This window comes from Epinephelus moara, chromosome 3 (genome assembly GCF_006386435.1).
Source record: "Epinephelus moara isolate mb chromosome 3, YSFRI_EMoa_1.0, whole genome shotgun sequence".
Classification (NCBI taxonomy): Eukaryota; Metazoa; Chordata; class Actinopteri; order Perciformes; family Serranidae; genus Epinephelus; species Epinephelus moara.
Window position 1 is genome coordinate 18,411,813 of NC_065508.1, and position 27,376 is coordinate 18,439,188.

General features: G+C 41.5%; 1 protein-coding gene across 1 annotated transcript in view; it reads right to left on the minus strand.

The window, feature by feature from the left end:
* The window catches only part of LOC126388246 (sodium/potassium/calcium exchanger 3-like), a 41,199-nt gene extending 13,961 nt beyond the window's left edge, over positions 1 to 27,238 (minus strand). The window contains exons 1-7 of the mRNA XM_050041249.1: positions 26,772 to 27,238; positions 14,399 to 14,509; positions 1,644 to 1,720; positions 1,448 to 1,522; positions 1,270 to 1,354; positions 797 to 900; positions 641 to 715 (exon numbers count right to left, since the gene is read on the minus strand). Coding sequence (XP_049897206.1) covers positions 641 to 715; positions 797 to 900; positions 1,270 to 1,354; positions 1,448 to 1,522; positions 1,644 to 1,720; positions 14,399 to 14,509; positions 26,772 to 26,874 — 630 coding nt within the window. The 5' untranslated portion in view covers positions 26,875 to 27,238. The remainder of the gene's footprint in view (positions 1 to 640; positions 716 to 796; positions 901 to 1,269; positions 1,355 to 1,447; positions 1,523 to 1,643; positions 1,721 to 14,398; positions 14,510 to 26,771) is intronic.
* Positions 27,239 to 27,376: the final 138 nt, after the last annotated feature.

The following is a 27,376-nucleotide window of genomic DNA, read 5'->3' on the forward strand; positions in this document are numbered from 1 at the left end:
GTCAATCATATAAATATTAGAAATAAAATACATTGCTTGTGTTTCCTTGAGCCAGGTGACGACATGGTTCAAAGTATACAGCTGATGAAATGTTGCAAAAAGAGGCCGAGGCTGTGAACCTAAGCTGCCGACTGCAAACCCCAACTGGTGGTGCCTTTGCTCAAATTGCCCTGCGATGCAAACAGAAACTGAATCATTCTCCTGCTTTGAATTTTAGCGTGGGCATTTTTCATTGGATGTTGTCGCCAACCCCAAGAGAGCCTTTCGTGTTACTGTGCATGAAGGTTTTATTCCTCACCTGGACAGAGGTGTGCTAGAGACCCTCTTCAGGATCTTGAGGATAAACTGGAAAAGACAACCAAGACCAGCAGGGTGGAGAGGGCAGTGAGGATTTTTGTCACCTTATGCTACGTTTTAGCCAGAAAAGTAATATCTATGGGTTGGGGAGTGATACACAACGTCACCATGCACGTGTATGCACTGCTGGCACGGCTCTGCAAGCAGGAGAGCTCAGGTTTCTATATAGCACACACTGAGGACTGCCTCTATCATCAACACTGACTGAACATCCACATATAAGGTTGCAAATTTTCCCATTAACACACAGTTATTTATTATTTTAACCAACAACACATCTTACCATGATGAGAGTCAGTACGGAGAGGATGTAGTAGGAGGAATCTCTAAAAAGGGACCACCACGTCAGAACCACTGTCTGTGGAGAAGAGTTAGACATGTTAGTGTCCATTCATTCAGGAACAACTGCGTGCAAGAGGTTGTTCAGAGTTTCCCCCACCTGGCCTGCAAAGATCCCGCTCAGGCCAATGATGACCAGGATGTTAAAGACGGCAGAGCCAACAATCGTGCCGACTCCAACGTCTCCTTTGGTGATGAAGACACCTGAGGGCGGGTGACACAGAGGGACAGAGAGATTTGCTATCTGGCTTTGTTTGGTTTCAGATTAGATAAAATCCCTGCAGTCTGTCATCTCCTATCCTTTTCATTTGTTATTATTTACACATGGAAACACACCCATCCAGCTCTGTGTTTGGAGTTCATTGCCACTGATCTCCAAGTAAACATCTTAAAATAAGGAAAATCCCTTTGGAGGTTTTAAATCAGACTTTGCTGACATCTCCTGGGTGATTCTGGCACTGCAAAGGATGGGAAGACCATCCAGCATTTCTGTTATAATATTGAGAATCAGTGAAAACTAATGGCATGCTTTCCCCAAACTGCTCCTTGGTTATGATTGGCTAAGGTGCTAACCAATGAGAGAGGTGAAAAGCTCTGGAGCAGAGCTTCCTGCAGCCATAAATGTCGCGCCGGCCACATCTTCACTGAGATGCAGGTTCTGAAAGATTAAATAAAAGGAGAGAATAATGAAACATGGATCCATGAAAGCAAGAAACTGATATATGGGGGACGGCTGGTGCTGTTTGCTCACCTCAGATATTTTCTCAAGGGAGGGGACAAAGTAGTCATCACAGACGATGGCCAGAGCGTAGAACATGTAGATCGCCTGTACAGAACAGTTGAGCACAGATATGAGAGCAGAGGGACACATGCACATGATGCCTTTTTATTAAATAAATTAGCTATGTAGGTCTTGGTTTGTAAAATACAGTATGTGCGTTACTCACACAGAGTGCATGCAGACACACAGCGCCTTTCTTCCTCTGCTCCTTGGTAAAAATGTCTTCTGGAAACTCATGGATGGCTGTGAGGGGACACAAAATGTTTCCCATTGAGAGAAAGTTAGGATTTTTTTGAAGTGGGGCTGTATGAGGTTCTTATCCATAGCCAGCAGAGTACCGACACAGAAGCAAAGCATTGTAGTGCTGTGCAGGGACAACAGCAAATTGTATTACAGTCACCTAAAAAATCCAATATCAGTTTAAGTATACATTATTTTGAGAATATTCTTACTGCTTCATCTTGCTGTCAGACAGTGATTTCTGATGGGGAACTGAAGTCATTATATCGCTCTCTTCAAAGCCAGACTCCGTTGAGATAAATAGTGATTTAACATTGCTGAATACAGCAGCTGCTGGTCTACTGCTGCCTTGATCTGTTAGTTTGTTTGTGTTATTGTGTGACTTTAGATTCACCAAAGTCACACAATAACACAAACAAACTCACTGATCGAGGCAGAGGTAGACCAGCTGCTCCTTTGTTGAGCGAACCAAAATTACTGCTTTTGTCAATGGAGTCTGGCTTTGATGAAAGCATAGATGGGTAACTGAAGCTGTTATCAGCTTCCCTTTCAGAATAGGCTGTCTGACGTAAAGTTAAAGTGGTAAAATCTCAGTACAACAAACATTTGAACTGATCACATAAACTGAATTATGCAGATTCTTATAAATATCTCAGTTTCTATGTTGATGAACACATGAATTTTATAAAAGGTGTTAAAGTTCTTTTTGAATCAGCAGGTAGAGCTCTGGGAGGAATCATTGGTAAGAGTGAAAATTTTAAAGACATGAGTTTCCAAACATATTCAAAGCTGTTTTTTCGATTATACTGCTGGGGTTAGGGGCCTCAGAAATATTTCTATGTGTGAATCAGTACAAAATAGTGCATAATAAGATATTTCCTGGGTGTGCACAAATATGTTCCAAAGCTGGCTATAGTGGGGGACATGGGATGGGAACCATGTGAGGTTCGCTGTAATATATGTATAGTTCAGTTATGGAATCGGTTACTTGATTTGGAGGAAAGTAGGCTGACAAAGCAAATATTTATTTGGGATAAACAAAATATTGGTTCCTGGTCTAAAGATACATTAGTACATTATTTTGTAGCTCTGGGTTTGTCAATACCTAAGGACAGTGTGCTGAGGATATATGGACTAAACCAAAATTGCGTACTTTTACGAGGATAAAAACTGGATATGGTACAGAGAATCATGTTGTATATAATTTGTCTAAAAAGCAGAGATCTTTATGTGCCCAGTTGAGATCTGGTATTTTACCTTTGACTGTGGAAAATGGACGGTATGTTAATTTAGAAGAAGAAAGGCGGATTTGTCCAATGTGTCGTCTAAATGATGTAGAAAATGAGTTTCATTTTGTTTTCTACTGTCCTTCGTATTGTGAACTGCGTGAAGTTTTGTTTTGTTTATAAGAATGGTCGCTGATTTTATGAATATGGACGATGCACAAAGACTGAGTTGGCTGTTCACATATGAAACATAAAAATTAGCCAGGTATGTGGAGAAAGCCTGGGAGAAGAGGAAAAAAGCTCTTTATCAAGATAATGTATATACACATGATAGTTATGTTATATATACTGTATATAAACCTGTGTATTGTCTGTGTTTCTTTTTCTTTTTCCACATGTTTTGTATACAAGACCGGAAGATGTACGTTTTGTAAAAAGTGGTGTCTTGTAATGCCATGAGGGATGGGCCAAATATACAGTATGGCATGACACAGAAATAAAAATGAATGAATGACAGGTTTTTTTAAGTGGCTAATATTAATATATTAATACATGGATGAACCAAAATTTCCTCCAGCTAAACAATGATAAAACAGAAATCATTATTATAGGTCCAAAAGCAAAAAGACAGGAAGTCTCTGCCAGTCTTCGTTCATCTGCTCTCAAGTGCAAAGAACATGCCAGAAATCTTGGTGTTGTCATCGATGCTGATCTTAACTTTCACTTTCACATTAACAATGTCACAAGATCATCCTTCTTCCATTTGAAAATATCTCAAAAATCTGAGACTTTCTGACAAATTCAGATGCTGAAAAACTGGTTCATGCATTTGTAACAAGCAGACTCGATTATTGCAATAGCCTCTTTTCCGGACTCCCTCAAAAATCCATCAAACGACTGCAACTTATTCAAAATGCTGCTGCACGTATTTTAACCAGAACTAAGAAATATACACACATCACCCCAGTTCTTCAGTCCTTACACTGGCTCCCATTGAAGGCCAGAATTGAATTTAAAATTCTTCTTATTGCCTATAAGGCACTGAATGGCCTTGCCCCTAATTATATTAAAGAATTACTTGTGCCATATGAGCCAATGAGAACTCTCAGGTCATCAGCTAATGGTCTCCTCGTTGTTCCCCGTGTGCGCACTAAAGCTGGAGAGGCAGCATTTAGCTGCTATGCTCCTAGCAGATGGAATGCCCTTCCAAGTAATGTCAGAAATGCGCCAACACTGAGCTCTTTTAAAAGTAAACTTAAGACTTTTCTCTTTACTGCTGTTTTTAACTAGCCTGTTAAAAAAAATTTTTTATCACTAAATACTAGAATCACTATGCACTTTAAATAAGATGCATCCATGTATGCTTGCATACATTCATGTTCTTGTTTGTTGTCTGTCTGCGTGCTTGTAAATATGTGCTCATATTTTATGTTTTTATACATGTTTTTTTGTGAAGCACATTGTGTTGCTTTCTGTATGAAATGTGCTTTATAAATAAATCTTCTTCTTCTTCTTCTAAAATATGTTTTGCTGCCGACCCCCATCTATAACAATACATTGCTTAGCCTCCGTGTTGGCACTTCTTCTGCTTCTCCAAACTGGCGGCGCACTGACTGTCATCTACTGTATGTAATACACTGACTATGGATGAGTAACTCATACAATCCAACATCAAAAAATCCTAACTATCCCTTTAAATTTAGGAAATGGATTGCACTACTTACTGTTCTCTTGCTTCTGACTTTTTTTTCCCACCAAATAAAATGTACTATGATGTTTTGTTTCCTTCTGATTTCTGCTGTAAAATAACAAAGCGTCGCTCTTTAAGTATAACCATCTTTAATTCCATCCAGTTATTTAAAAATTAACTCAAAGATATAAGGGAACAAATCATCATTGTGATTCTGTGTCATCATCATCACATCATCATCCTGTGTGTTCATTTTAGGCACCATTTTTTTCAGACAAGATACAACCCACAACAACGTCTTGTAGATGCTGTTTGCCTTGCACAGAGGAGCAACGCAGGAAGTGAGGTGGAAGTGAAACTGGCAGCTGCTTCCTGCTCTTCCTCGAGTGTAAACTGAAGGAAAAAAAAAAACCTCTTAATGACAGCCTGGCTTGTCTCTTTTCCCTCAACGTTACAAAAGAGAGCCTCGAGAGTGTGGTGCAGCTCCAATTTACAACTCAGAGGAGAGCTGGATGAATTTAAACTACTGGGGAGCATGGAGCTATTAATAGCTCCTCTGCTGTGTGAGACAACAGTGGGTCGACAAGCACACAATAAGCACAGTGTGGCCGTCACGATGCACCGCGGCTGCATGGAAACCTAACAACAGACTGCGTGGATTAGGAGAGGGTCCCTTGTGATCGGGGATATGAGATTTGATCTTTGACACTTCAGTGTCAGAGAGTGAGAGAAGGAGGCCATATGCTCCTGAGGAGGGGACAGTAATTTAGCAAAGTTCAGTTAGAAAATGTAAATGTTTATGCAGTGATGTTTACACATTTGTGTCTGTGCCAGAGTGCAGCGCTGCCTGCCTGGATGCTTACTCTGCCATAAACTTCTTCTCGCGCATCATTGTCGAGGCTCAGAGTCGAAGAGAGTTTCTGAAGGTTGGTAGCATCTCTGTTTTCTGCTCTCTCAGAAGAAAAAGCCTATTCTCTGTGTGCCAGCTGTTAATGCAGGGCAGGGTTTGTCCGCTAAATCACAGCGGCTTAGCATGTAAACTTTCTGTCATCTTATCGCACGAAAGAGGGAGCCTAAATGTGAGGCTGCACTGTTGTGCGTCTTCTCAAGCGGCCCTGTCAGGCTGATCAGCTGCTGGACATCTGTGCTCTCCCTGTGGCTTTATTTCTTTCACCTTCTTCTTCTTTGCTCTCTGCGCTCTGGGAGCCGTCCAGTCTCCTTTCTGCCCCAAAGCATAAACTCTCAGGTTATTCTGTCGGTGGAAACCTAGGGCTGCAACATGTACCTCAGATGGATGCTTTGAGGAGTTGCTCTGGTGAAGGCAGTTGCTATGGCGACACTCTCCCTGGGGGCAGCTTTTTTTTTTTTCTTTTTTTTTTGATGGGTGGCAGTAGGAAGCCAAAGGCAAGGCGACTGCCTGAACAGTGAGAAAGGGGGAGGTGAATATGTGTTTCCCATGGTTAGGGTTCATGAAAAATGAAAAAAAGAGAAGTGACAGCAGCTCTGGACCGTAATGTCTAAAAATATTTATTTTTCCTTACAAACCCTCAGGAGAGGTCTGAGAGAGCAAGGGAGGGGGGAGGAACGGCATGGAGATACACAGCGTATCTCAGCGTACTGGTTTACTCAAGGCTACTGGACAGGAATGTGCTTTGCCGAGACTCTTGCGCTGCGATTTCACAACGCAGCACCACAAACTGAAACACCCGCGTTCAAGATGATCGCACATCTGCAACTTCCCAAATCAGGGATTTAAGCCAGATGTGCCATCAGCTTGATGAACTCAGTAGTTTTGTAATCAGAGGTCGTGCTGCAGCGTCGCCGTTATCCTGACAGTACAAGTGCCCTCTAACATCACTCCTCTCTGCGCTTGGTGTCTTTCTAACGCCACAACTCCCACAACACTTTCACCTCTGATCCAGTTCTGTCACAATCTTCACAGCAGCTCACATAACTTTGTTTCACTCCTACACAAGCCCGAGTGCTCTGAAAAACATAAACCCAGAGTGACTCCAAACATGTCCTTGATCTTTTCACATTTATTGCACATAAACTGCGGCTCTATAACATACAGAGGGCACAGTCACAGTCAGAGGGCACGTGTGAAGCTTAAATGAACTATTGAATCACTGATCTACCCCAGTGATGGCAGCGTCTGCAGCCAGAACCGGACCAGTAGGCGTCATTCATTCCTTTCCATTTATATTGTATGCTATTGTGTGTCGCTTTGTATTGTATTGTTTTGTCTTGTGTTTTGTGTGTGTGTGTGTACAACTTAATATTGTGTTACAGGGTGGGTCTTTTTTCTGACCTGCCAAGGGACTGCAGATGTGAATTAGCTCTAAGCTACAAATTGGTACGGTGCATCAAGTGGTAACATTCATGTTTTGACTCATACATGGTCCCTTTTAAATAAAAATAAATCAAATTGAACAAATTCCTAGTCTCAGCTGAGTTGGGCAACCAGAGAGCAAAGTTTGGGCTGATGCTGGGCCAGGTCATTTTTGCTACCTGGTACTTTTTTTTTATTTTTTTAATCACAACAAAACAAGGAAAAAAATTTCATTTATAATGTTTCCACTTTTAATTTTGTACAGATGTTAACAGATCACTTAAAGCTACTCTTACATTTCTTGCATTTCACACAGCACTTAGAAAAAATTTGAACATCCACAACTCCACCTCCCTCCAAAGTCCCACCCCCCTCCTCCATTACGTCCTCATTACGTCTATCATAGACGTAGGCGTTGGCAAGGTAACATTAGATCCACGGAAGAGGAGAGCGAGTGTAATGTTACAACCAAGACAGTCAAATGCAACCCGGGAGTTTTAAAACTCAACCGGAGTCAGTGATGACTGATGAGTTTTAGAATAAGGTTACAGTGCTAACGTTAGATAGTAACGTTAATGTTACTTGTAAGTGGAAACGCACAAGGAAGATAACGTTAATCATTCAGTCCGAATGCAATGATTGGCCGGAGTTTTCTTAGAACCATATGAGAATGGTACAATTATGAGTTTTTATCTCTGGTGGAATTCACTTACATTTTAGTGTGCCATCAGCTTATTAATAGCATTTTAACCTAAAAAATTTCCAGAAAGGTAAGTGTCGCTTTAATTTCACATGATATTACCACTGTGCAATGATTTCTTCAAACTTCAGCAAAAGCAACACCTCCGTCTAGTCAGCTTTGAGGTTACACGTCGAGTGACAAATCCTAGTAATGAATAAAAAGTTTTGACCTTCTCATAGACTAAACTGAAGGACAAGCAAACCAAGTTTTTAGGAAATACAGTTTTTTGGGGATTTAACAGTAATGGCAATTAACTCCGCTATCCAAAACGTATTTAAAAGATGTGCCATTCATTGGATCAGTGATCTGCTCTTAAAGATGGAAGCCATTTTAACAATTAAACTTAACCTTGCACACCCTAGTGCCGCTAATGGCATTTGCTGGAATCGACCGCGATGCACCAAAAACAACCAAAGCCGAGGAGTCTCTAATGAAGCTCAGTAAAATCTGTGCTCCTCTCTGCTCCTGTCAGCTGTCACTTTAAGTGGAATCATCATGCACTCCTCCACCCCTCTAATCACCTCATCCAGACCCTAGGACGAGCTCATCATAAGCCCACTCCTCTTCACATCCAGATCCTCATCTCATCTCATCACCACCACCAGCGTCTAGACTCCATAGGGCGGGTTCCCTAATCTACTTCGTCTTTACCAACCTCCTGGTCTAGTTGACATCACGAACATATTTCAGTGTGCTGTTAAGCTGTAAAATGAGAATGTTTGTGATGTGGCTGCCTACAGATAAACAGTACACTAACATGTTTCTGACAACATTGAGTCCAGGAATAGGCAATGCAGTAGCAGAATCTTAACTCATATTTGACCAGCGCTGCCCAGTTTGACTGTTTGACTGCAGTTCATGAGCGGTTATTGACACGGTTGACAGCTGTGTTAGAGACTCCTCGGCTCTGATAGGCTGCTTTCGTTCACATGCAGTGAGGCTGTTAGGAGCAATAGAGTAGGCAGAGGAGCAGAGGAGTATGGTTTTTGTTTTTAGACATTTTTTGGGGGCTTTTTGCCTGTAATAGACACAACAGTGTTAGCATGAAGGGGGAGAGAGACGGGATGACATGCAGTTAAGGGTTTTGGGTCGAATCGAACCCCTGGGTGCTGTGGCAAGGACTGTACTCTGTGTAGATGGGGTGCCTGTTCTACTAGGTGAGGTACTGAGCGTCCCGAGTATGTTTTTTTCCACAGATTATCTGTCATGCTTACTGCTGTGTGAATGTAGTTACAGTTTCATTAAATATGAAAATGCAAAGTGGATTTACTGTAATTTCAACTTTACTTATTTGACATGCTGCCCAGCACTTAACCAGGCCAACCAAGACATCGCTAGGCGATTGGCAAAATCATTTCTTTTCACTGTGTTTCTCTTGTGTGTCATTTTGTTTTAATATCCAAGACTTCACGCTGGCTTTATTTATTGTCCACCTCTGACTGTGAAGCAACAAAGAGACAGTGATAAATCATAAAAGAAAATAACTCAGTGATGGAAAAAAGGACCCTGAACAATTTTACAAATTAACTCCGCAGCATTATAAAAGCCAGGAGGCACATGTTAAAATGAGTCACTGTTTGTCAGAAGCAAAGCGTAAATTTACCCCTAATGCATCTGCTTTCAGCCCGACACACCAAGTGTCTGCTGTGTAAAAGTTTATTAGCTTTTAGTTGAAAACACTGCAACATTTATGGCAATCATAAAACTCATTGCGAACTCCAGCACGGCATTAACCAGTTAGTGGTTTATGTTGGTGTCATTTTAATCACACAATAATGATAGATATTTGGGTCTTAAGTCTACGTAGCAAATGCATTTGAATGTGTTGATGTTGCTCCGATCAAAAAGGCACATTTTTCTGTCTTTTCAGAACTGAGATGTGTTTATGTTGCACAGTTATGGTTGCTGAGTGTTTCACAGAGCGCTGACGACAGATCCTTTATGTGTGTATTTTATCTGAGCCCAGATCAATAAAGCTGTGCAGCAGATTAAATCTTCAAGAATAACGTCAATGCCGGGCAAATTCTTCAGAAGGCACAAGATGTGCTGATGTGAGAAGCTGAGCTCTCTCTGAGTCAACCTGCCGCAAGGGGGTTCAGTGTTGCTGAATGAAGGGGCAGTGGGCGGTGCAGAGTAATGTTATCGATCGGAGAGTTGGCGGGGTGTCCTGGAGTCAAGCTATGGCATCGACATAACTCATGCATCAGCCAAACCAGCGCTGGAGTATCGAGCACACACACACACACACACACACACAGAGACCTCTGCAACAAGCCTGCATTTTTCATGAGGAATCAAAAAATAAATATTTCATCCAGGTGTGTAATGTAAATTCAATTATGCATTTGTTCTTTGATTTGCTTTCCTTTGAGGCAGTTTGAATACGACTCTGATGAAACAACCGCAGGGCTTCATGCCGTACCCACCACCTCGCCTATCAATAAGAACAGTAAACATCATGTTACAGAGGTGATCATACGATGCCGTCCATCATCATCTCCATCAGCCTGGAGGGCAAGAAATACATATCCTCTCTTTAAAAAGTAACTAAACCCTCTAACCTGTTCAGCTGAAAACCAATGTACACGGGCATTCAGCAGTGTTGTTGATGGGTTCAGGGACATTTTAATGTGAAGTATTTAAATTCTACATATTGTGTTACAAAATTATGCACAGCAACAGGCTTCTATCGGTTGATCTGGGGGCAGGTGACATATGGCGGCAGCTTACGTCACACCAAGCCCACTGTCAATGTTGGGCTGTCGGTCAATGTTGTGCTGTTGGTGAGGGTCTGCCGCCCTAGTTGGTGTGATTGGCAGTTCAGCTTAGCACACGAGAAGAGAAACAGAAGTGAGGAAAGTAAACAAACAGCTGAAGTCCAGAGGGAGTGAGACCAAAACAAATGTGTTACATAAGGTAAGATTATTTTTTTCCTTAACCACTGAGCTTTTTAGCAGAAATGTTGATGGTTTTTCTTATTATTCACTGGTGCACCACACGGGAAATACGGAGACGTATTTCCCCTCACGCAGGTGCAGGACATACATGCTGGCTGGCTGTCAGCTGTGGTCTTCGTGGCATGTTCAAGTGCAACATTTTAGCAGAGATACAGGAAACGCAACAGTCAGCCTCTGTTGCCACAAGATCTTTAAAGTTGATTTGGTGTGTCTGGGCTTTTTTGTTGTAGCTTTGGTCATTGCTGTTTGCACGCACCCCTCTCTTAATGTATCATTATCACTGTACATTTATTATGTTGATCTGTTCTGTACAGACGACATCTCTTGCACATCTGTCCGTCCTGGAAGAGGGATCTCCCCTCAGTTGCTCTTCCTGTGGTTTCTACAGTTTTTTCCCCCCCGTTAAAGTTTTTTTTTTTGGGGAGTTTTTCCTTATCTGCTGTGAGGGTCCAAGGACAGAGGGATGTCGTATGCTGCAAAGCCCTCTGAGGCAAACTGTGATTTGTGATATTGGGCTTTATAAACAAAACTGAATTGAAATTGAATTGATTTTTTTTTTTTTTTAATTTTCAGAGTAGGAGCACTTAAAAAAGAAAAGTAACCTGACCTTTTAAACGTTTTATTTATGTTTCTATTTCTGATGAGGAGGAATTAGAGGCACCTCCAATAGTGGAAAAGGCTTAACACCTAAAATGGTGAAGGACGTTAACAATTACTCCCATTCCCAAATGGAAAGCCACAATACCTCACACAGAAGCGACCCATGAGCCAATCAAGTACTTTCAAGGTCTTCTTGGTAGAGAGGTTTTTAGAAAATATCACAGAATATCCCATGTATTTGTAAAAGTGAATGAATAACATTATCCAGTGAACAAAAATAATTAAATCAATTCAAGAATTTTTGCTTTGTATGAATTTCACGTTGCATTTCACAAGATATTTTAATATATGTTGCACCCTGCCCGCCCAAAAAAATAGTATTTGTATTATTCTTTTTTTTAAATAAGGTGATTTAAATTCATTTTAAGTGCTAATTAAAAATGCAAAGACATTTCCCATGATGGTAAAATAATGTGGGCAGTAGAGGACTTCAAGGCTTTAAAGAGGAGTTTTATGATTATTATGTTTATTCCATAAACCTTGAGTCGTTTTTATTGGCAGAAAGTGAAAAAGAGTGAACAAGGTCAACACTGCTCTGCTTCAAATTTTCCAAAACTTTACTTGGCAACAAATATCGCTCGCATTAAGTGCAGTTTGTTTTGAGTGGCATCCATAATCTGACTCCGCCGATAACAGTCCAACTCCATTTGAATACTATTTCTGTTAGATTATCTGCCAGCTTCCCTTACTCAACTCTTTCCCAAAAACCCCTAAAATACGGCTGTGGAAAAATGCTATTCTCAGCTGACTGTCACTTGCCAAAATAAACAACATAACAAGCCTCGACGACACACACAGCATGAGCCACTTACTTCATTTACATCATTTAGATTTGCCCACACGCCCCCCCTCTCCTCACAGTCTATTTTTAGCTCTTTGGACTTTTAATGCTTGAAAGACAGAATTGTCTCGGTTTCAAAATTTAGCATTCAGTTGCCTAGCAACAACGGTCTACGAGGCTTGTCAGCTGAAGGCGGGTCACACAGTCTCCATCTTGTTAAGCAGTGGAGGGATGAAAAGAGAGATAGAGAGCCTGCGGCTGGACGTTACTGTGCAATCCCCAAGATAATATCCCCCCAAGGTCCGGGGCAGGCTTTTTAATCACACTACAGATTATGCAATCACTGTCAGACGGCCTGCTGAGGAAGAGGGCGGCAACCTGAGCCTGGAGCCGCGCTCGCTGGTGTTTCTTATACTACCTGTCCAGCCCTTTGTTCGCATGCTTGTCTCCAGCGAATTACCACAGCGAAGCATCTACCCACAGTACGCTTGTGTCTTTGTAGGAGATAATGAGGGAGATCTGCTTGTAGCCAGGAACTCAATAAAGGTTAAGTGTGTTATCAGGTAACTAAACACAAATTGTTGTATTGAGCAAATGCAGTGCTCGTAGAGAGAGACACCGTGCCTCATTTTCTCTCTCAGCGGTGGAAAAAATAGACTGTCACAGAGGACATGTGGTGACAGCGAGGTGTAATGTGTGAATTTACTACAAGTGCCAGATGAAATGTCCCTGATGAGTCCCTGTTCGTGCACCTCTCACGTGTAAGCTCTCCAAATGCAATATATAACCAGTGAATTACTCGTAATGTCGCTGAGCCGTGGAATTATTTTTCCAGAGCAGATTATCAGGGGCGAGAACTGTTCTTCATACACCTATTTAAGATTAAAAAATGACTTGGAGATTTGAGGTTTCGTGATAAAATGTTGCTCGAATCAAGACTCTTAAATAAACAAACGTCTTCAGTCAAGTTATTTTTAAGTCAGACCTTTCATACAGACGAACAGCCGGTGCCAGATGCACATTATGTAAACATTTTGCAAATAAATGAGGATGCCCTGACATGATCGTCCCCAACTGCTGTCACAAACTAAATATATGTGAAAACGTCTGGGACTTTTAGACTTTGTGCTTTGCGATGAGCTTCAGACATCCTTGCAAGTCAGAAAAGCGTGTTTCACTCAAATCTATTTTTAAAAGGCCTAAAATAATTCACTGTGTGTGTTGTTTTTAGGCTGCACGCCCTCAGTAGGCAGAGTACATTTAAGGTGGTATTTAGGAGAGTGGTCTGAACAGGCCATTTGCATGGTATATTATTAGCATAACTATTTGCATAAATTTCTGCGAGAATACAATAACTGTGTGGTTTGCATACAATACAACATTGTGAGTGACAGTCTAATATTAGCACCGCCACAGAGTAAATGCAAATGATGGCAAGATACAGCACTGTATTCTGTCAGGAAGGCAAAGGATTTTTCATTGTGCAGCCGTGTTATTTTATCTACTCTGCTATTCTCCCATACAACAATAAAGAGATCTCCACTCCGATCTGAATTTTTAATAATAAAACTGTCAGCTGTGATGAATGCGGCTCATGTCAGCCAGCCGGCTAATCAGCCTGGGAACCAGAGAAACAGAGGTCTGATTATGGCTGTCGATTGACTGCGTGTCTCCGTGATAATTTCATGAGGAGCAGTTTGAATCTGTGCAAACTGTTCAGGAGTGCAACCAGACTCAGGAAGCACTAGAAGGTAACTTGGCATCTGCTAAAGACAGACCACCTTAGAAAATCTAATCTGACTTTCACTCTGGCAGCCTCCTCTTGTGAGCACCGTCTGTCTCCTCGGGTCTGTCGGTGTGTGAGCTCGACGCCGACTACACACTCCTGACAACTGACACAATGCCGCATGACCTTTGAGTTCACCTGCAGGGGAGAGGCACAGATCTCTGGTACACTCCACCCTCCTTGTTTACCTGCATACACCACACATGCGCGCCTATAAACAGCGCCAAACAGCTGCAGACTCCGACATCAATGCAATGCACACCATGCAGCCTTGAGGGTCTTGTGTGTGTGTAACTCAAATATTATACGACATTATCTACTCACAGGTTTTGTCCACCACACAATTGAAATACAGGTCAACAATATAATATTTACATATACTGCGATAAAAGATATTTTCCATATTGCCCACCACTACACTGAACAATGAGGAAGTGCTGCAGAGATTTTGCTGATCTGACCTGGAGGAACAGACGGCATCTATCGAGGTAAAGACGAGTGACTCACCTGCTCGGGGCTGATCCACGCTCTGGTTGTCTGACTTCTCTTGCATCAGCCTGCGAGTCCATCGTGGCTCCCCACTGTTCACGCCTGGCAGAAACCCAGAAGACTCTGTCTCTGTTAAAAAAACAGCACCAGAGTCATTTAAGTGCAAAACCAGGAAGACCTCTCACGCACAAAGAAGTAAACCTCTGAGCTTTGACTTTGGGATGGACGAACTAAGGTTTTCATTATCGGTTGATATGTCTATTATTCTTTAATTCAACTTGTTTAGGACAATAAAATGTAGAGCTGAAACAATCAGTCATTAAAAAGAAAAATTATTGTCAACTATTTTTATGATTGCTTGTTTGTTTCATTCATTATTCAAGATAAATGTAAGGATTTCCTACTTTTCTTTGTCTTTATGAAAGTAAACCGAACATCTTTGGGTTTGGACTGTTCATCATGTTCAAGACTTTTGAAGACATAAAGCTGGGCTTTAGTGAACTGTGATCGGCATGTTTTGATACTGTCCAAATTATTAACAAATTAATCAAGAAAATAATTTGCAGTCATAAAAAAAATATTTAAAAAAAATAATATAATAGAGCACAAGGGGGTCCATGTCATTGGTCCGACAGCCCATTGGTCCGACATCCCATTAGTCCGACGGTCCGCGGTACCGAACGGCTCCCGGCGGGCGTATTTCTGCCTTGATGGTGTGCCGTGACCGGCTCTGGGTCAGCTGAGAAAGGCTTGAGGCGAAGCAGGCTCACAGCTTATGTGTTTGTCACTTTCTTTTTCATTTTAACCCACACCATGATCTTTTCCTGTACCTAACCAAGTGGTTTTTGTGCCTAAACCTAACCAGACCTTAACCACAGGGCATCATGATGATTTCAGAACGGACTTCGGAACAATGGGTTTAATATGGTCGGAACAATGGGATGTCGGACCAATGGGCTGTCGGACCAATGGGCAGTTCCCGCACAAAGTTATGTCTCACAATTGTTTGCTTTTGGTGCGTTCCATTTGCACTAGGAAGTGGGAATTTCTGAGTTCCCAGTCAGAACTGTATATTGGAGTCAAATTTCTGACTTAGAAAGTTGTAGGAAACTCACCAACCCCAACGCCACAAATACTCCTTTGCTATAGGTTGAGGCGGCGATTTTGCCTGCCAAAGTTCACCAAAGTTAAACTCCACGTGATAACAGGTGAATTTGCTTTGCCACCGGAGGAAATGTTTTATTCACCCCTTATTAAATGGAAGTGAATGTGAAAGCCAATATTCACTAATGGTAATTTCGCTCATGTGTGGCCGTACCTTAAGTCCAACCAACAAAAAATCCATGGACTGTAAAAATAATAGAGGTAGCTACCGTGACGTTACCCATTGGTATGTGGACTCCCATTCTGAAGCCTTGAGTTTGGCATTTTGGCCATTGCCATGTTGGTTTTTGAAGCCAGAGGTGACCATATTTGGGCGAAGGAGCGAGGGATGGATCTGACTATAAAGCTGTGGACACTGTGGGCAGACAGCCTGCCCTTAATTATGCATAACTTTAAGCCTTATTAAAACATAAACGGGTGGGTTATATAAAAATTCAACCCCTGTACAGTTGTCATGAAGGGGGAAATTATAGGTATAAAACTATAGCTAAAGAGACCAAAACTGTTTTTTGTTCCAGGCTGTAAACATGTTTATGAGGATTAATGCACTTCTGGAGCCAGCCTCAAGTGGCCGGTCCAGGAACTGCAGTTTTTGGCACTACCATATTAGCTTCGTATTCAGCCCCAGAGGTTGCTGGCTAGTAAAATCCCAAAGGCAGTAAATATTCAAATGTGAGAAAGTTGAACCTGTGGTTTCACTGGCATTTTTGTTTGATAAATTACTCAAAAAAAACCTCATTAAAATTGCTGTTGATTCATTTTCTTTGATCAACTATTCAACTCATCCTTTCAGCTCTACTTTGATTTATTGCAGCCAGGATCTGTTTGCAGTCACAAAACTGACCTATGAACCTCTGACTGACTTGTATGATATGATAGTTTGGGTTTTTAATTAAAAGATTTCACATTTCCTCAAAAAATCATTAAAGTATTGTCACTGGCACTTCTTTTTGTCCATGTAGTAATTGTCTCCAGAGTTATTCTTGTGTCAAGCAACAGCTCAGTGGACTGTAGTTTCATGTTTCTGGCTCTGGAAGATAGCGGCTTGCACACTAATTCAGTCCATGCTGCCGTCAGCTGTCCCGAGGAATCAGCACTGAAATCTTTATGGTGTGTGTCAGCGCTGTATTTCATCCCTTGATAGCTCATCTCTGTGCGGATTTCAGCTTTTACGACTTTACTACAGCGACAGGCGAGGAACTCCCCACAGATATATCTGTCTCATCATCTTCCTACTGGGGGGAAAAAAAACAGATTTCCTCCACCACCACCCACAGAGATCTTTCCACTAAGGGCAGAGGAGATAGTGAGGCGGTTATTATTGCGCTCTGTACTACACACTGCCGTTTTATTTACGGAGCAGCTTGGTGTCTGTGTCTGATGCGTTTGGTGATTGCCAGGCGCTGTAGTGTCCCTTTGTACCTTACAGCTCAATGAGCCCATTTCACGAGGGCAGCGGTCGTGGCTGAGAGGAACCGTGAAGGCTTTCATGTCGTGGCATCAAGAGGAGCTCGACTCGTATGAAATTCAAATGGGTTTCTGCCACAGATGGCTCTGCGACATTTTCACACTTATAACTGGGAGAAGACTCTAGCACCTCAACCATCTTGTCTTGTTAGAAAAGGGGAGAAAAAATGGGATGTTTCTTCGATTTCTTTTCCAGATTCAGATTTTATTCACCCATAACAGTCTTATCAAGCAACATATATTTTACAACACTGACAAGTGCTGAAATGGTCAGTTTATTAACAACTACAGCAACTAATAAATTGTGTAAGTCATTGGCAAAAAATCCAAACATTCTCTGATTACATTTCCTCATATGTGAAGATGTGTTTTTAAAAAATATTTAATTATTTTAACTATAACTGTTTGAGTTTTGGATTTTTCATGGACAAAAGCAAACTGAAGCACACTGGGCTCTGGAAACTTGTGATGGACATTTTTAAGTCAATCAATCCAGGGGCGGATTATCAGACAATGGGCCCCAGGGCACATTCATGCAAAGGCCCCACCACCTCTCCTACGGCAAGACACACAGACTTTTAAGCTGTTCAGGCTTTTTCTGTGTTGTTGATTTGCATCTTTGTAGTCCTTTTGTGTCTCTTTGAGGTAATTTTGTGTCGTTATTGGGTCATTTTGTGTCTCTGTCGTTGTTTAGTCCCTTTTTGTAGTTATTTTGTGTCTCTTTGCCGTTCCTTTGCATCTCTTCCTGGTCAGTCCGTGTTAATTTGGGTCTCATTTTGCAGGTTACACTTTGGGCCCCTGAAGTTATCAACAGATCACCTTTAAGCAAAAATAATAATTAGTTGCAGCCCTAACAGAGTGGTGCAGGAATAAGTCCTAAAACCCGAAAATGGGTTCAAATTTTTATTCCCTCGTTTCAAAGTTGATGGGTTTTTTGGAAGGGTTTTTGGTTAGATGCCTGACATAGGGTCAGTGGTTAAGATCAAGATCAAGATCAAGATTAACTTTATTTGGAACAGATTGGAAAAATTTGTTTTGGGCCCTACACCCACACTGCAGCCATACAAAATACAACATGCAACATAGTACATTGACGAATCCAACATTATACCTAATGTAGCAATAAGAAATAAAGATAAATACATAAATAACATCATATGCTAAAAATGCCTCTACAAAAATGCAAATCAGCAAATCGTCATAATCCAATGCCAGTTCCGGCTTGTCTGCCATTGTTTAAAAGCTTTACAGACGGAGATATGAATGAGTTTTTAAATCTGCTGAAGATTGAAAAACACAAGGTTAAGAGACTTTCATGTTTTGTTCTACGACATAAAATACATCAGTACACACCCAACTCGTGAATTATGAAGCCTTTAGGTGTGTTAAAAAGGTGGGTACTAACAAATGGCTGAATGAGACTACTGAACGTCATGAAGCCGAACACGGCTTTACAGCCTTGTTGTTGTGGCAACACTGAAGTCATGCAACCGTAGTGTAGTTTATTTATAACCTAACGTGAGCTTTTTACTTCTGGTAATTGCATTTATGCTTCAAAAATCATTCATTTGTGAGGAATATCTTCCTGAATAAATATATCCTAAATATCATTTTGTTTGCCACAGACCTTACTTTCTGCAATAATCTAAAATCAAATGGAAACATCCCATAGGCTTTTTGACGACGGAATCAGGGAAACGCTTACTTCCTTGCCGGCCTACAAAAAACGTCATCCCTGCAGCACTCTATAGTGGAAAAACAAAGGCTCCCAGCTTGAATAAAGTGCATTAACATACGTAAATGGCTCAAAAAAGTAAAGCATTCTTCAAGCGGGCATCTAATTAACATGTAACTTTTGGTTAATCTGACATAAATTACATAATTAATGAAACATAAATAGACTAAATAAACAATACTTTCAAGACCTTATTCCCTCTGCTTGCATTCATAAATTCAATCTTCATGTGATACTCGTCTCCCAGAAGGTTGTCATTATAAAAGTTAGACTCTCTGATTCCTTTCCAAGCCTTTATATCTTCCAATAAGTTTGAGGGTTCTGGTGTTGCTCACACTAAGCAGTGTTTCCCTCTGGAAATTGTTTAGGCGAAGCGGTAAGCCACCCAGATCTTGGCGGCTCTCATCTTGTGATCAACATGATCAGCAGTGACGTTAGTAGATGGCGGCCTAAACAACAGCCCCTTATGAAATAGGGTTTACTTCATTAAAGTGTATTAATTGCTATGGCATGAGGCAAGGTGGAAACTGGAAACAACATCCTGCCTGAGGTTATAAAAATGTGCTAAAATTGGACACCAAGATCACAACCTCAGTCTCCACTCACACAGTCACTCTGACTCTGAGCTTTGCATTTAAGTTGTGTGTAATTCTGGTGATCCATGGTGTTTAAGCGAACTTTACTGTTACAGTGATTGGTCCTCTTGATAAGACTGTCTGCTAAAGGCCTCAAATGTAAATATAGAGGAAAGAGGTTACAGAGGGATCAGTGATGAAAGCTGATGAAACATGAAATGTGGTGTTTGTATGGAAATATCTTAATCCTGCTGCGACATGCCTCAACATAAACACACTGGTTGAGTGCAGAAAGGTAAGTGTAAATACCATTATTCCTCCCTCTACACATCAGTATAATAATGCAGACTGTGGGGAACCTCTGAGCTTAATTCCTATATTGTGAAAGTTATATTATTTTTTTGCATAGGGCAGCAAAGAAATCCCATGAATTCCTCTTGTTGCAACACATGCTGAACAGAAACCAAATGTTGTCACTGCTGCAAATCATTAAACAGCACCTATTTGATATTTAGGCCTGAAAGAAATCGGAATTTGAAACATTAAAGTCTAATGCCACAACACAATCATAACACTATCATCTTTTGCTTTCAGGAAAGTTAAACCAGTGTTGCCTCCTTCCTTGGCAGACACAAGACATTTGATCCTGTCAATGACACTTCGACTGGAAAGACCGGCTTCCTCCGGTGTTACCCCAAACAGGTTCACTGCCTCCACGGGACAAGACTGCACTCTGTGTTAGTAAATGTCTCTGACCATGAAATCCTCAATAGTGGTAAAGCAAATAAGTACGGCTGCCTCTGAAACCAGAGTCTCTGGATATTGCTGTATAAAAAACAATATTTCTATTTCAGTCCGACGTGCGGCGCTCCATTTCCTCGTCGATAACAGTGCAGCCCTCCAGATCTCCACTCTGACATTCAGAATGAACATTTATGAAGTGTCATGTTGCAGTAAGAGGAGAGCTGATGAACATTTGATTTGATTTGACCTTAGATGGAAGCTTAACCACAGTTGCATAAATATCTGGGCAAAGACAAGTTCAGAAACACCAGCGTGGAGAAAAGCTCAAATCAGGATTCTGTCATGAGTGCAATTTTTTCCCATGATGATGCAAAACAACTGAAATTCCTGATATTGACTGCATTTTTATTTTCATTTTATTCCTTTGTATAGTTCTATAGCTTTATAGCAGAGGTGTTCAAAATGTGGCCTGCGGGCAAGTGGCGGCCCTCAGAAACATTTTGCGTGGCCCCTGAACATGACATGAAATGTATGCATTATATTTTAATAACTGATACATTACAATACTTTCACTTTCAAATGCCTACATTTAATCACTACTCAGATACTTAGTCAAACTCTGCCCCTTTAACAAGCCGCAGTTGGGAGAAATCTTCCTCAAGAAAGGGATCTCTTGGTTAAGGTTCGGGAAAAAGTTGTGGTTTGGGTTAAAATTAATAGATTTCTGTCAGAACAGGCATTCTGGGAGAAAGTCTACAAGGAAAACTTCTCTCAGGTTAGAAATGATAACTTGGAGAAAGCTGTGGCAACTCACGGATATTGCAGAAGTTATGTTCTGTCATCAGCAGCGACTTTTACACTACCTCATCAATGTGGGAATATCCTGCCCTTATTCCTCTTCACCATTCTGTATAAACAGTACAATCACAGAATGAGGGGATAGAGTTGTCTCGCCTTTAAGCCGGCATCTCAGTGGCAACAGTACCAAAATGACCTCTGTAAAACAGGACAGACGGCAGGAGCTGAAGACAAGAGTGACGTTTTAATGATGTGTCATGCGTGCAAACCACCACGGGGGATTTAAAAAATTAGCTGCTAGCAGTCAGCAGCTAACTCAAAGAATAAGAACAGTGTCAGCAAATTGGGAAAACCAAGGTCCAGGAGCACCTTGCTCTCCGAACAGAAGACGCAATCAACCACCACATCACAGACTGTAAACGATTGTTATTGCCATGGTAATGCCGTTGTTATTTTGTTTATGAAACATGTATGCTATATGTCACACTAGAGACTGACTTTATTCTGTTACCTGACACACCTCATTTGATTCCGCCATGCCGACATGCTGTCTAAAATCACACAGTGGAGCGAAATGATGCTGATCACTCTATTAAAAGGTCTAATGCTAGTGATGTTCGCTAATAATAGCGCTTTTGGTGGACAAGTCGGCAGTTTACTGTAGAAGTGCCATAAGCGTTTCTCCTGTGTGGCCCTCAGTCATATGCTGAGTCCCTAAATTGGCATTCAGTCAACGAAATTCTCAGAAATCCTGATTTTAAAGGGTCAGTGGGTAACTTTTATGAAAGTAACTTTCTGTGATATTTGCTGAAACTGTCACCATATCCTAACAGTAGTACAGGAGACAGATGTGCTATGAAAAAATGAGGTTCCTCTGGCTCCTCCCAGTGCTCCTCATGGCATTTGCAAGGATCCTCTGTGCCTGAATGAAAACAACCAATCAGAGCCAGGAGAAGTCTCTAACACAGTGTCAATCCCTGCTTGTGCTTGTGACCTGTGAAAGCGAAAGCCAGCTTTTCGTTGTCTGTCTCTGCTGTGTACGCTGTTGTTAGCAGAGGACGGATGAGCTGTTTTTTATTGCTGGTCGTTGTTTCTCAGCTGTTGTGTTGGCAAAACTCCTCTTGAAGATGTACGCTTAAAATAGAGCTTGACTAAGTGCAAGCATGCATGGGAGAGGAGGGCGTGTACACGAGCAGTGACTGACACTGTGTGAGAGACTCCTCCTGGCTCTGATTGGTTGTTTTTGTTCAGGCACGGTGGATTCATGCAAATACCATAAGGAGCACTAGGTGGAGCCAATGAAAATGATTTTTTTCACAGATAATCTGTCACATGTACATATATGAATAAAAAGAAATATAAAATATATGAAAAAAGGTTGTTTTTTCTACCAAAATATCGATACTGTCGATCTTATGTTTCCATTTTGAAAATTGATCCGAGCATCACTTGGATCAATACCAAAACTCAGATCATTGTCTCTCTTCTATGTCGTATTTATTTGTATTTCAAGAGTAAAAGGGTCTGTGCACACAATGTTCAGTTGTCGTGAACACATCTATTGGATGTACTTTGCTTCTCCACTGCTTTTGTGTTGTCTACACTCAAACTACTTACTCCAGACCTAGCAGCGTCTTCTTAGTTTCACTTTCACCTGATGTCAGCAGTCGCAAGCTCACCTCCCAGCCCTCCTGTTGACTGCTAGGGGCTGACATGGACCTTCAATTGTACCATGATTAGAAACGTGAGCACGTCCGCGTGACCATAGCTGTCCACTTACGTTCAATGTGGAAAGTGTGTCCGAGCCTGACAAGTTTAATTAGACACATATAGCAGTGATGGCTTAATGAAAGAGGGAAAAAACATGAGAAAGAGATCTTGGAGCTGAAACTGAAAAGAGGGGAGGAGGAGGAGGAGGGACATGCTTCAGCATCCAGACCTCTGACACAGAGACTGAGTTCACTGGCAGAGTGTGTTCACAGAGGCTCAGGGGAGGAATATCCAGGAATATAGTAGCCTAGAGAAATTAGCCAAATCAGATCTTCAGCATTGGTTAGTGTTACATTTTCAACTGTAATTGGTCGTTAGGAGCTGTTACTTGAACTGATTTATTATTCAACTCATAAATCATGACACACTGCTTTCCCGGACATAAAAGTGCATGAGCCATTTTAATAATAAAAAGTATTGCCGATTCTGGCTTCGTATTAGTTGGTACTGGATCAAAACCAAATTGTGTGGCCATTTCTTCTTCCTTTGTAGAGTTCTCAATTCAGTTTTTAGGGGAACAGATACTATGGCTTGATTCAACTTCTTCAATACCAATATTGATACCACAGCATTGTGTCAATAGAGATTCAATACCAATTTATTTCCTCTCTAGACACTAAAACATTCATGTGAGCAATTTTCCAATTATTCTGATAACATTATTCTGAGTTTTTTGTGTGTAGAAAAATTTGTCAAACTGGTGGAAACCCACTAGAGGATGCCAAAGTCAGAAATGTTTAAATTCTACAGACTTTAAAGTAGCTATAATCAGTACTTTTCGATTAGCAATGGATCACATGACAACTAAGTATATTAAGGGGTCGCTCGTACTGACGAACCTACAATGAGAATCATCACCTGACTCTGTATTTTCTCTCTGTTTTAATGAGCATTTTAGATTATTTTATCCTGTTTGTTTTTGAGCACACAGCCAAGTTTAGCCTCCCCTTTCTTTTCAGCTTTGTTTCCTGTCGTAACAAGCAGCGGCTTCAGCTGATGAACTGACTGTACACTACCCGCTCAGCACCAATTGACAGGCAGACAAAGTTAGTGACTAGCTGGTGAACGTAGTGGAGCATTTGGCAGCTAAAGAGTCAGATATTCCCCAGGAGGTGGTGGAGACCAAAAACAGAGATACAAGTAGAGTAAATATTAAACTTAGGGTGCGTTCAGACCTAGAGTTATCTTGCTTTGGTCCAAATCAGGGACTAATTGTGTTACAAAATTGTATAATTGCCTAGATGTGGTTCGTGTTCTCACGGCAGCATTTACAAGTGGACCAGATAAAAAGGCTTGCACGAGAAAGCTGCTCTTGATTGGTAAGAATTTGCAGGAAAAATCCAGGAAGTAAACAAAACGTTGAAGAAGAGTACACTTGCAAGATAAATGTGACACTTTCTAATGTCACAATGGAGGGACAACTACGCAGGTTGATTTTAGCGCTGCTCATCGTGGACTATATTGCTGTCATTGTTCATTTTAGTCAAACCATACAGTTTGAAAACGAGGCGCGGCTCCAACTAGAAAAAAGGCAGTAAAGGAAAATCCCCCGGGACCGAACATGATCATGCCTGTTTAACCCAAACAATGCGTAATGTGACTGCAGTTTGTTCAAATCGAGGTCGGAACATGTTCTCACCACAAACGAACCGCACCAGAGTTCATTTGTTCACTGTAGTGAGACCACCATGTCAAGCAGGTCTCGGCCTGGTTGTTTTGGTGCACACCCGAGTCAATTGCTGTGTTCACACCTGCCCAAACGAACCGCACTTAGGGGGCAAACGAAATTGAATTCAATTGAACTGAACCAAACAGGGCAGGTGTGGAAGCACCCTTACAGTCATCAGGAGGACAAAAACATGACTCCAAAGGATGCCAGCGTTGCTCTGTGCCTGCTGGATGTGTACACAAGCTATTAACTACCATTTTTGCTCCTTTAACCTTAAAAGATGATTTGTAATGTTTTTTCCACAGCCCCCATGAGACCAAACAATCAATTATTGCAGATTTATTATCTACTTAACTGTACAAAATGCATTTTATTTTTGTCGTAATGGAAACTGTCTAAGCTTTTCAATAAATGCTGAACTTCAGTCTATCCATTGTGTTGTCAGACAGAGCCAAGACATGGGACACACATCATTAAGTGTCAGCTCATAGACTCACTGCTACTGCGTTTTATAAATGTTTCTAAAAGGAATCCACTCGCATGTACAGTCGAGGGACGGCTATCTTAGAGATAAAATGTTGGCCAGTAAGGCTTGAAATGTTTAGTTAAGCATTAAAACCCCATGAAATGGTTGGTTATCTTCAGCAAAGCAGTTTGTTGAATTAATTTATTGCTTCCAACAATGTTTTTTGCTTCTGGAAATGTTTCGTCTTGAGACTGTTGTCTTTACAACTCATAATACAAGCCTACATTTTTATTGTGATTTTAACTTATATTTTTCAATATCCAATCCAGTGTTTTTTTTTCTAGAATCAGACTGATATTATTGGTGTGTTGGTTCAGCACATCCATAAATGGCTCTACAAGCAGCAGTATTCAGGATGCTACAGTATGTGTAATATTTTCCAAGCATTGCGAGAGAGTAACCTGCCTGTCGCCATTACAAACAGCAGACCACATGCCTTGCCCTGTGCTTTTATACGGTTTAAGTTGAGCGGCCTTGATCTCGGTTCAAAAAACCTCTTCTGGTTGATGGCACACTCATAATTTAAAGGTGAAGTATAAATATTAATGACACGGCTCATTCACCGGGACACTCTTCCACGAAGGGCCGGCTTGCAATACTAGGATGAAACCTGGATGTAAATCAGACACTCCTGATATGAAAAGTTCAACGATTCATTTCATTATAACACACACAGGAGAAGGACAGAGGCTGCTGATGGGTGTGTGCAGGGGTGTAGTGGTAGTGATACGGTGGGTGTACTGCTACGTAGATGGGTAGATTACCAAGGAGGAGGTGGGTATACTCTCCCCCTCATACATACCTATATATAAAACTGTAAATGGCCAGAAAATGATTTGGGTGTACCGCGTAAACCCTGCGTGTACCCTCCACTACACCACTGATTGTGTGTGACAGTGTGTGACTGCATCAGCAAAGATGATGAGAGGATAATGAGCTAGGGGGAAGATGCCTTTAGATGCATACATACAGAGAATGAAAAACACATTCTAGTGAAAAGGCCAGCAAGGGCAGTATCTAAGGATATGTCCACAAAAAATTGTATCCAACATGTCTTATATAGTGTTTCTGCTGAGACAAAGCTAAAATAACCTCGCTCAATCTCCACCAACCCATAACCGAACTTATCCCCTATGATTGGATTTATACGAGCCACGATTTCTGTCTGCTTTATGTAATCACCAAACTGTCACCTTTCTGCAGTGTGAGTGGAGCAAGGCCAGAGGGACAGACGCTGGGAGATGGGCATGTTGGAAACCGCTGATTTAAATATTTAGAAGCGTGATTCAGCTTCAGCACTGTTTGTTACTTTGAGGACAATATTTGCCACCGAAAATGGCACAATGCTGGACTGTGGTCAAGTTTTGCACCTCTGGTCTTTGTTAGACAGCTAAATGCAGCTCCTGTCTACAATAATATCTACAGGGATATTCCAATACAAGACACTGCATATATAGAAAAAACAATTTTATATCCATGGATAAGAGGAAATGGAAGTATATTAGAGGTCCACATGAAGACAAAGCACTACATGTTGTGCTCTAATGCAGCACTTTCTGCTAGTATAACGAATATAACTCTTAACTGAGACAATAACAGTTTTATATTGGTCTGTTTTTAATTGTGTGATGATAAATATTTCGACAATTTCCTTTTCTCTTGATAAGATACTGAATTTAATACAGCAAATCAAACTTTAGGTTTAGCATCAGTGTAAAATGTGGGCTCCTGATAGCTGCACACATAAAATCAGATCTATACATTCACGTAAATTCAACATTCATATTGTGCACACTGTGTGTACTTATCAATAAGTGCTTCATGTTTAAGACTATTATATTAAAAAAATATTAATTTTCCAGTGTGTATCCAAAGAATGTCCATAGGATTATTGTGCACGCACGCAGGCGCGCGCAGCCCGTATGTCTATATTAAGGTCTCACCTGGTGCCTGGATGACCTGTGCGAGCCAAATGACGGCGACCACTCCGACTCCACAGCAGCAGAACCGCTGGAAGGGCCGCCGGTGCCTCGCCGCTGCTCTCATTCCTCAGCCGGCCGCATATTCACCAGAAACATCTGTTGCTCTCTTTCTGACACTTGTTTCACACTTTCTCTGCAAACAAACAAGCTCCGGCGGCAGCAGCAGCAAGCGACTTCTCTGCCAAGTTGTGTCAAACAAAAAAATCCCCGCAATGACAAAGCCTGTTTCCCCCCTCCGGACTCAGAGCTGACGCTGTGCCGGCTCACTCTGACAAACCTCCGGGTCGCACATAGCGAGGAAACGCGTGAAAAAGGCTCTCTGCGTTCATGTGTACAGTCTGAAAGGTCGACAGCAGATCCCACAGTGAGGTGCAGCAACAGGAGGCGACATGCTCTGAGCTCTGTGTGCTTTCGCTCTCTCTCTCTCTCTCTCTCTCTCTCTCTCTTTCTTTCCCTCTGTGTCCCCTATCCGCTCACACTGTGGTTTACCTGTATGGCCGCCAGACGGCGACAAACTCAGGACTCCCTGTCAAGAGGAGACAGGCAGAAATGTTTCCGACCCCGGT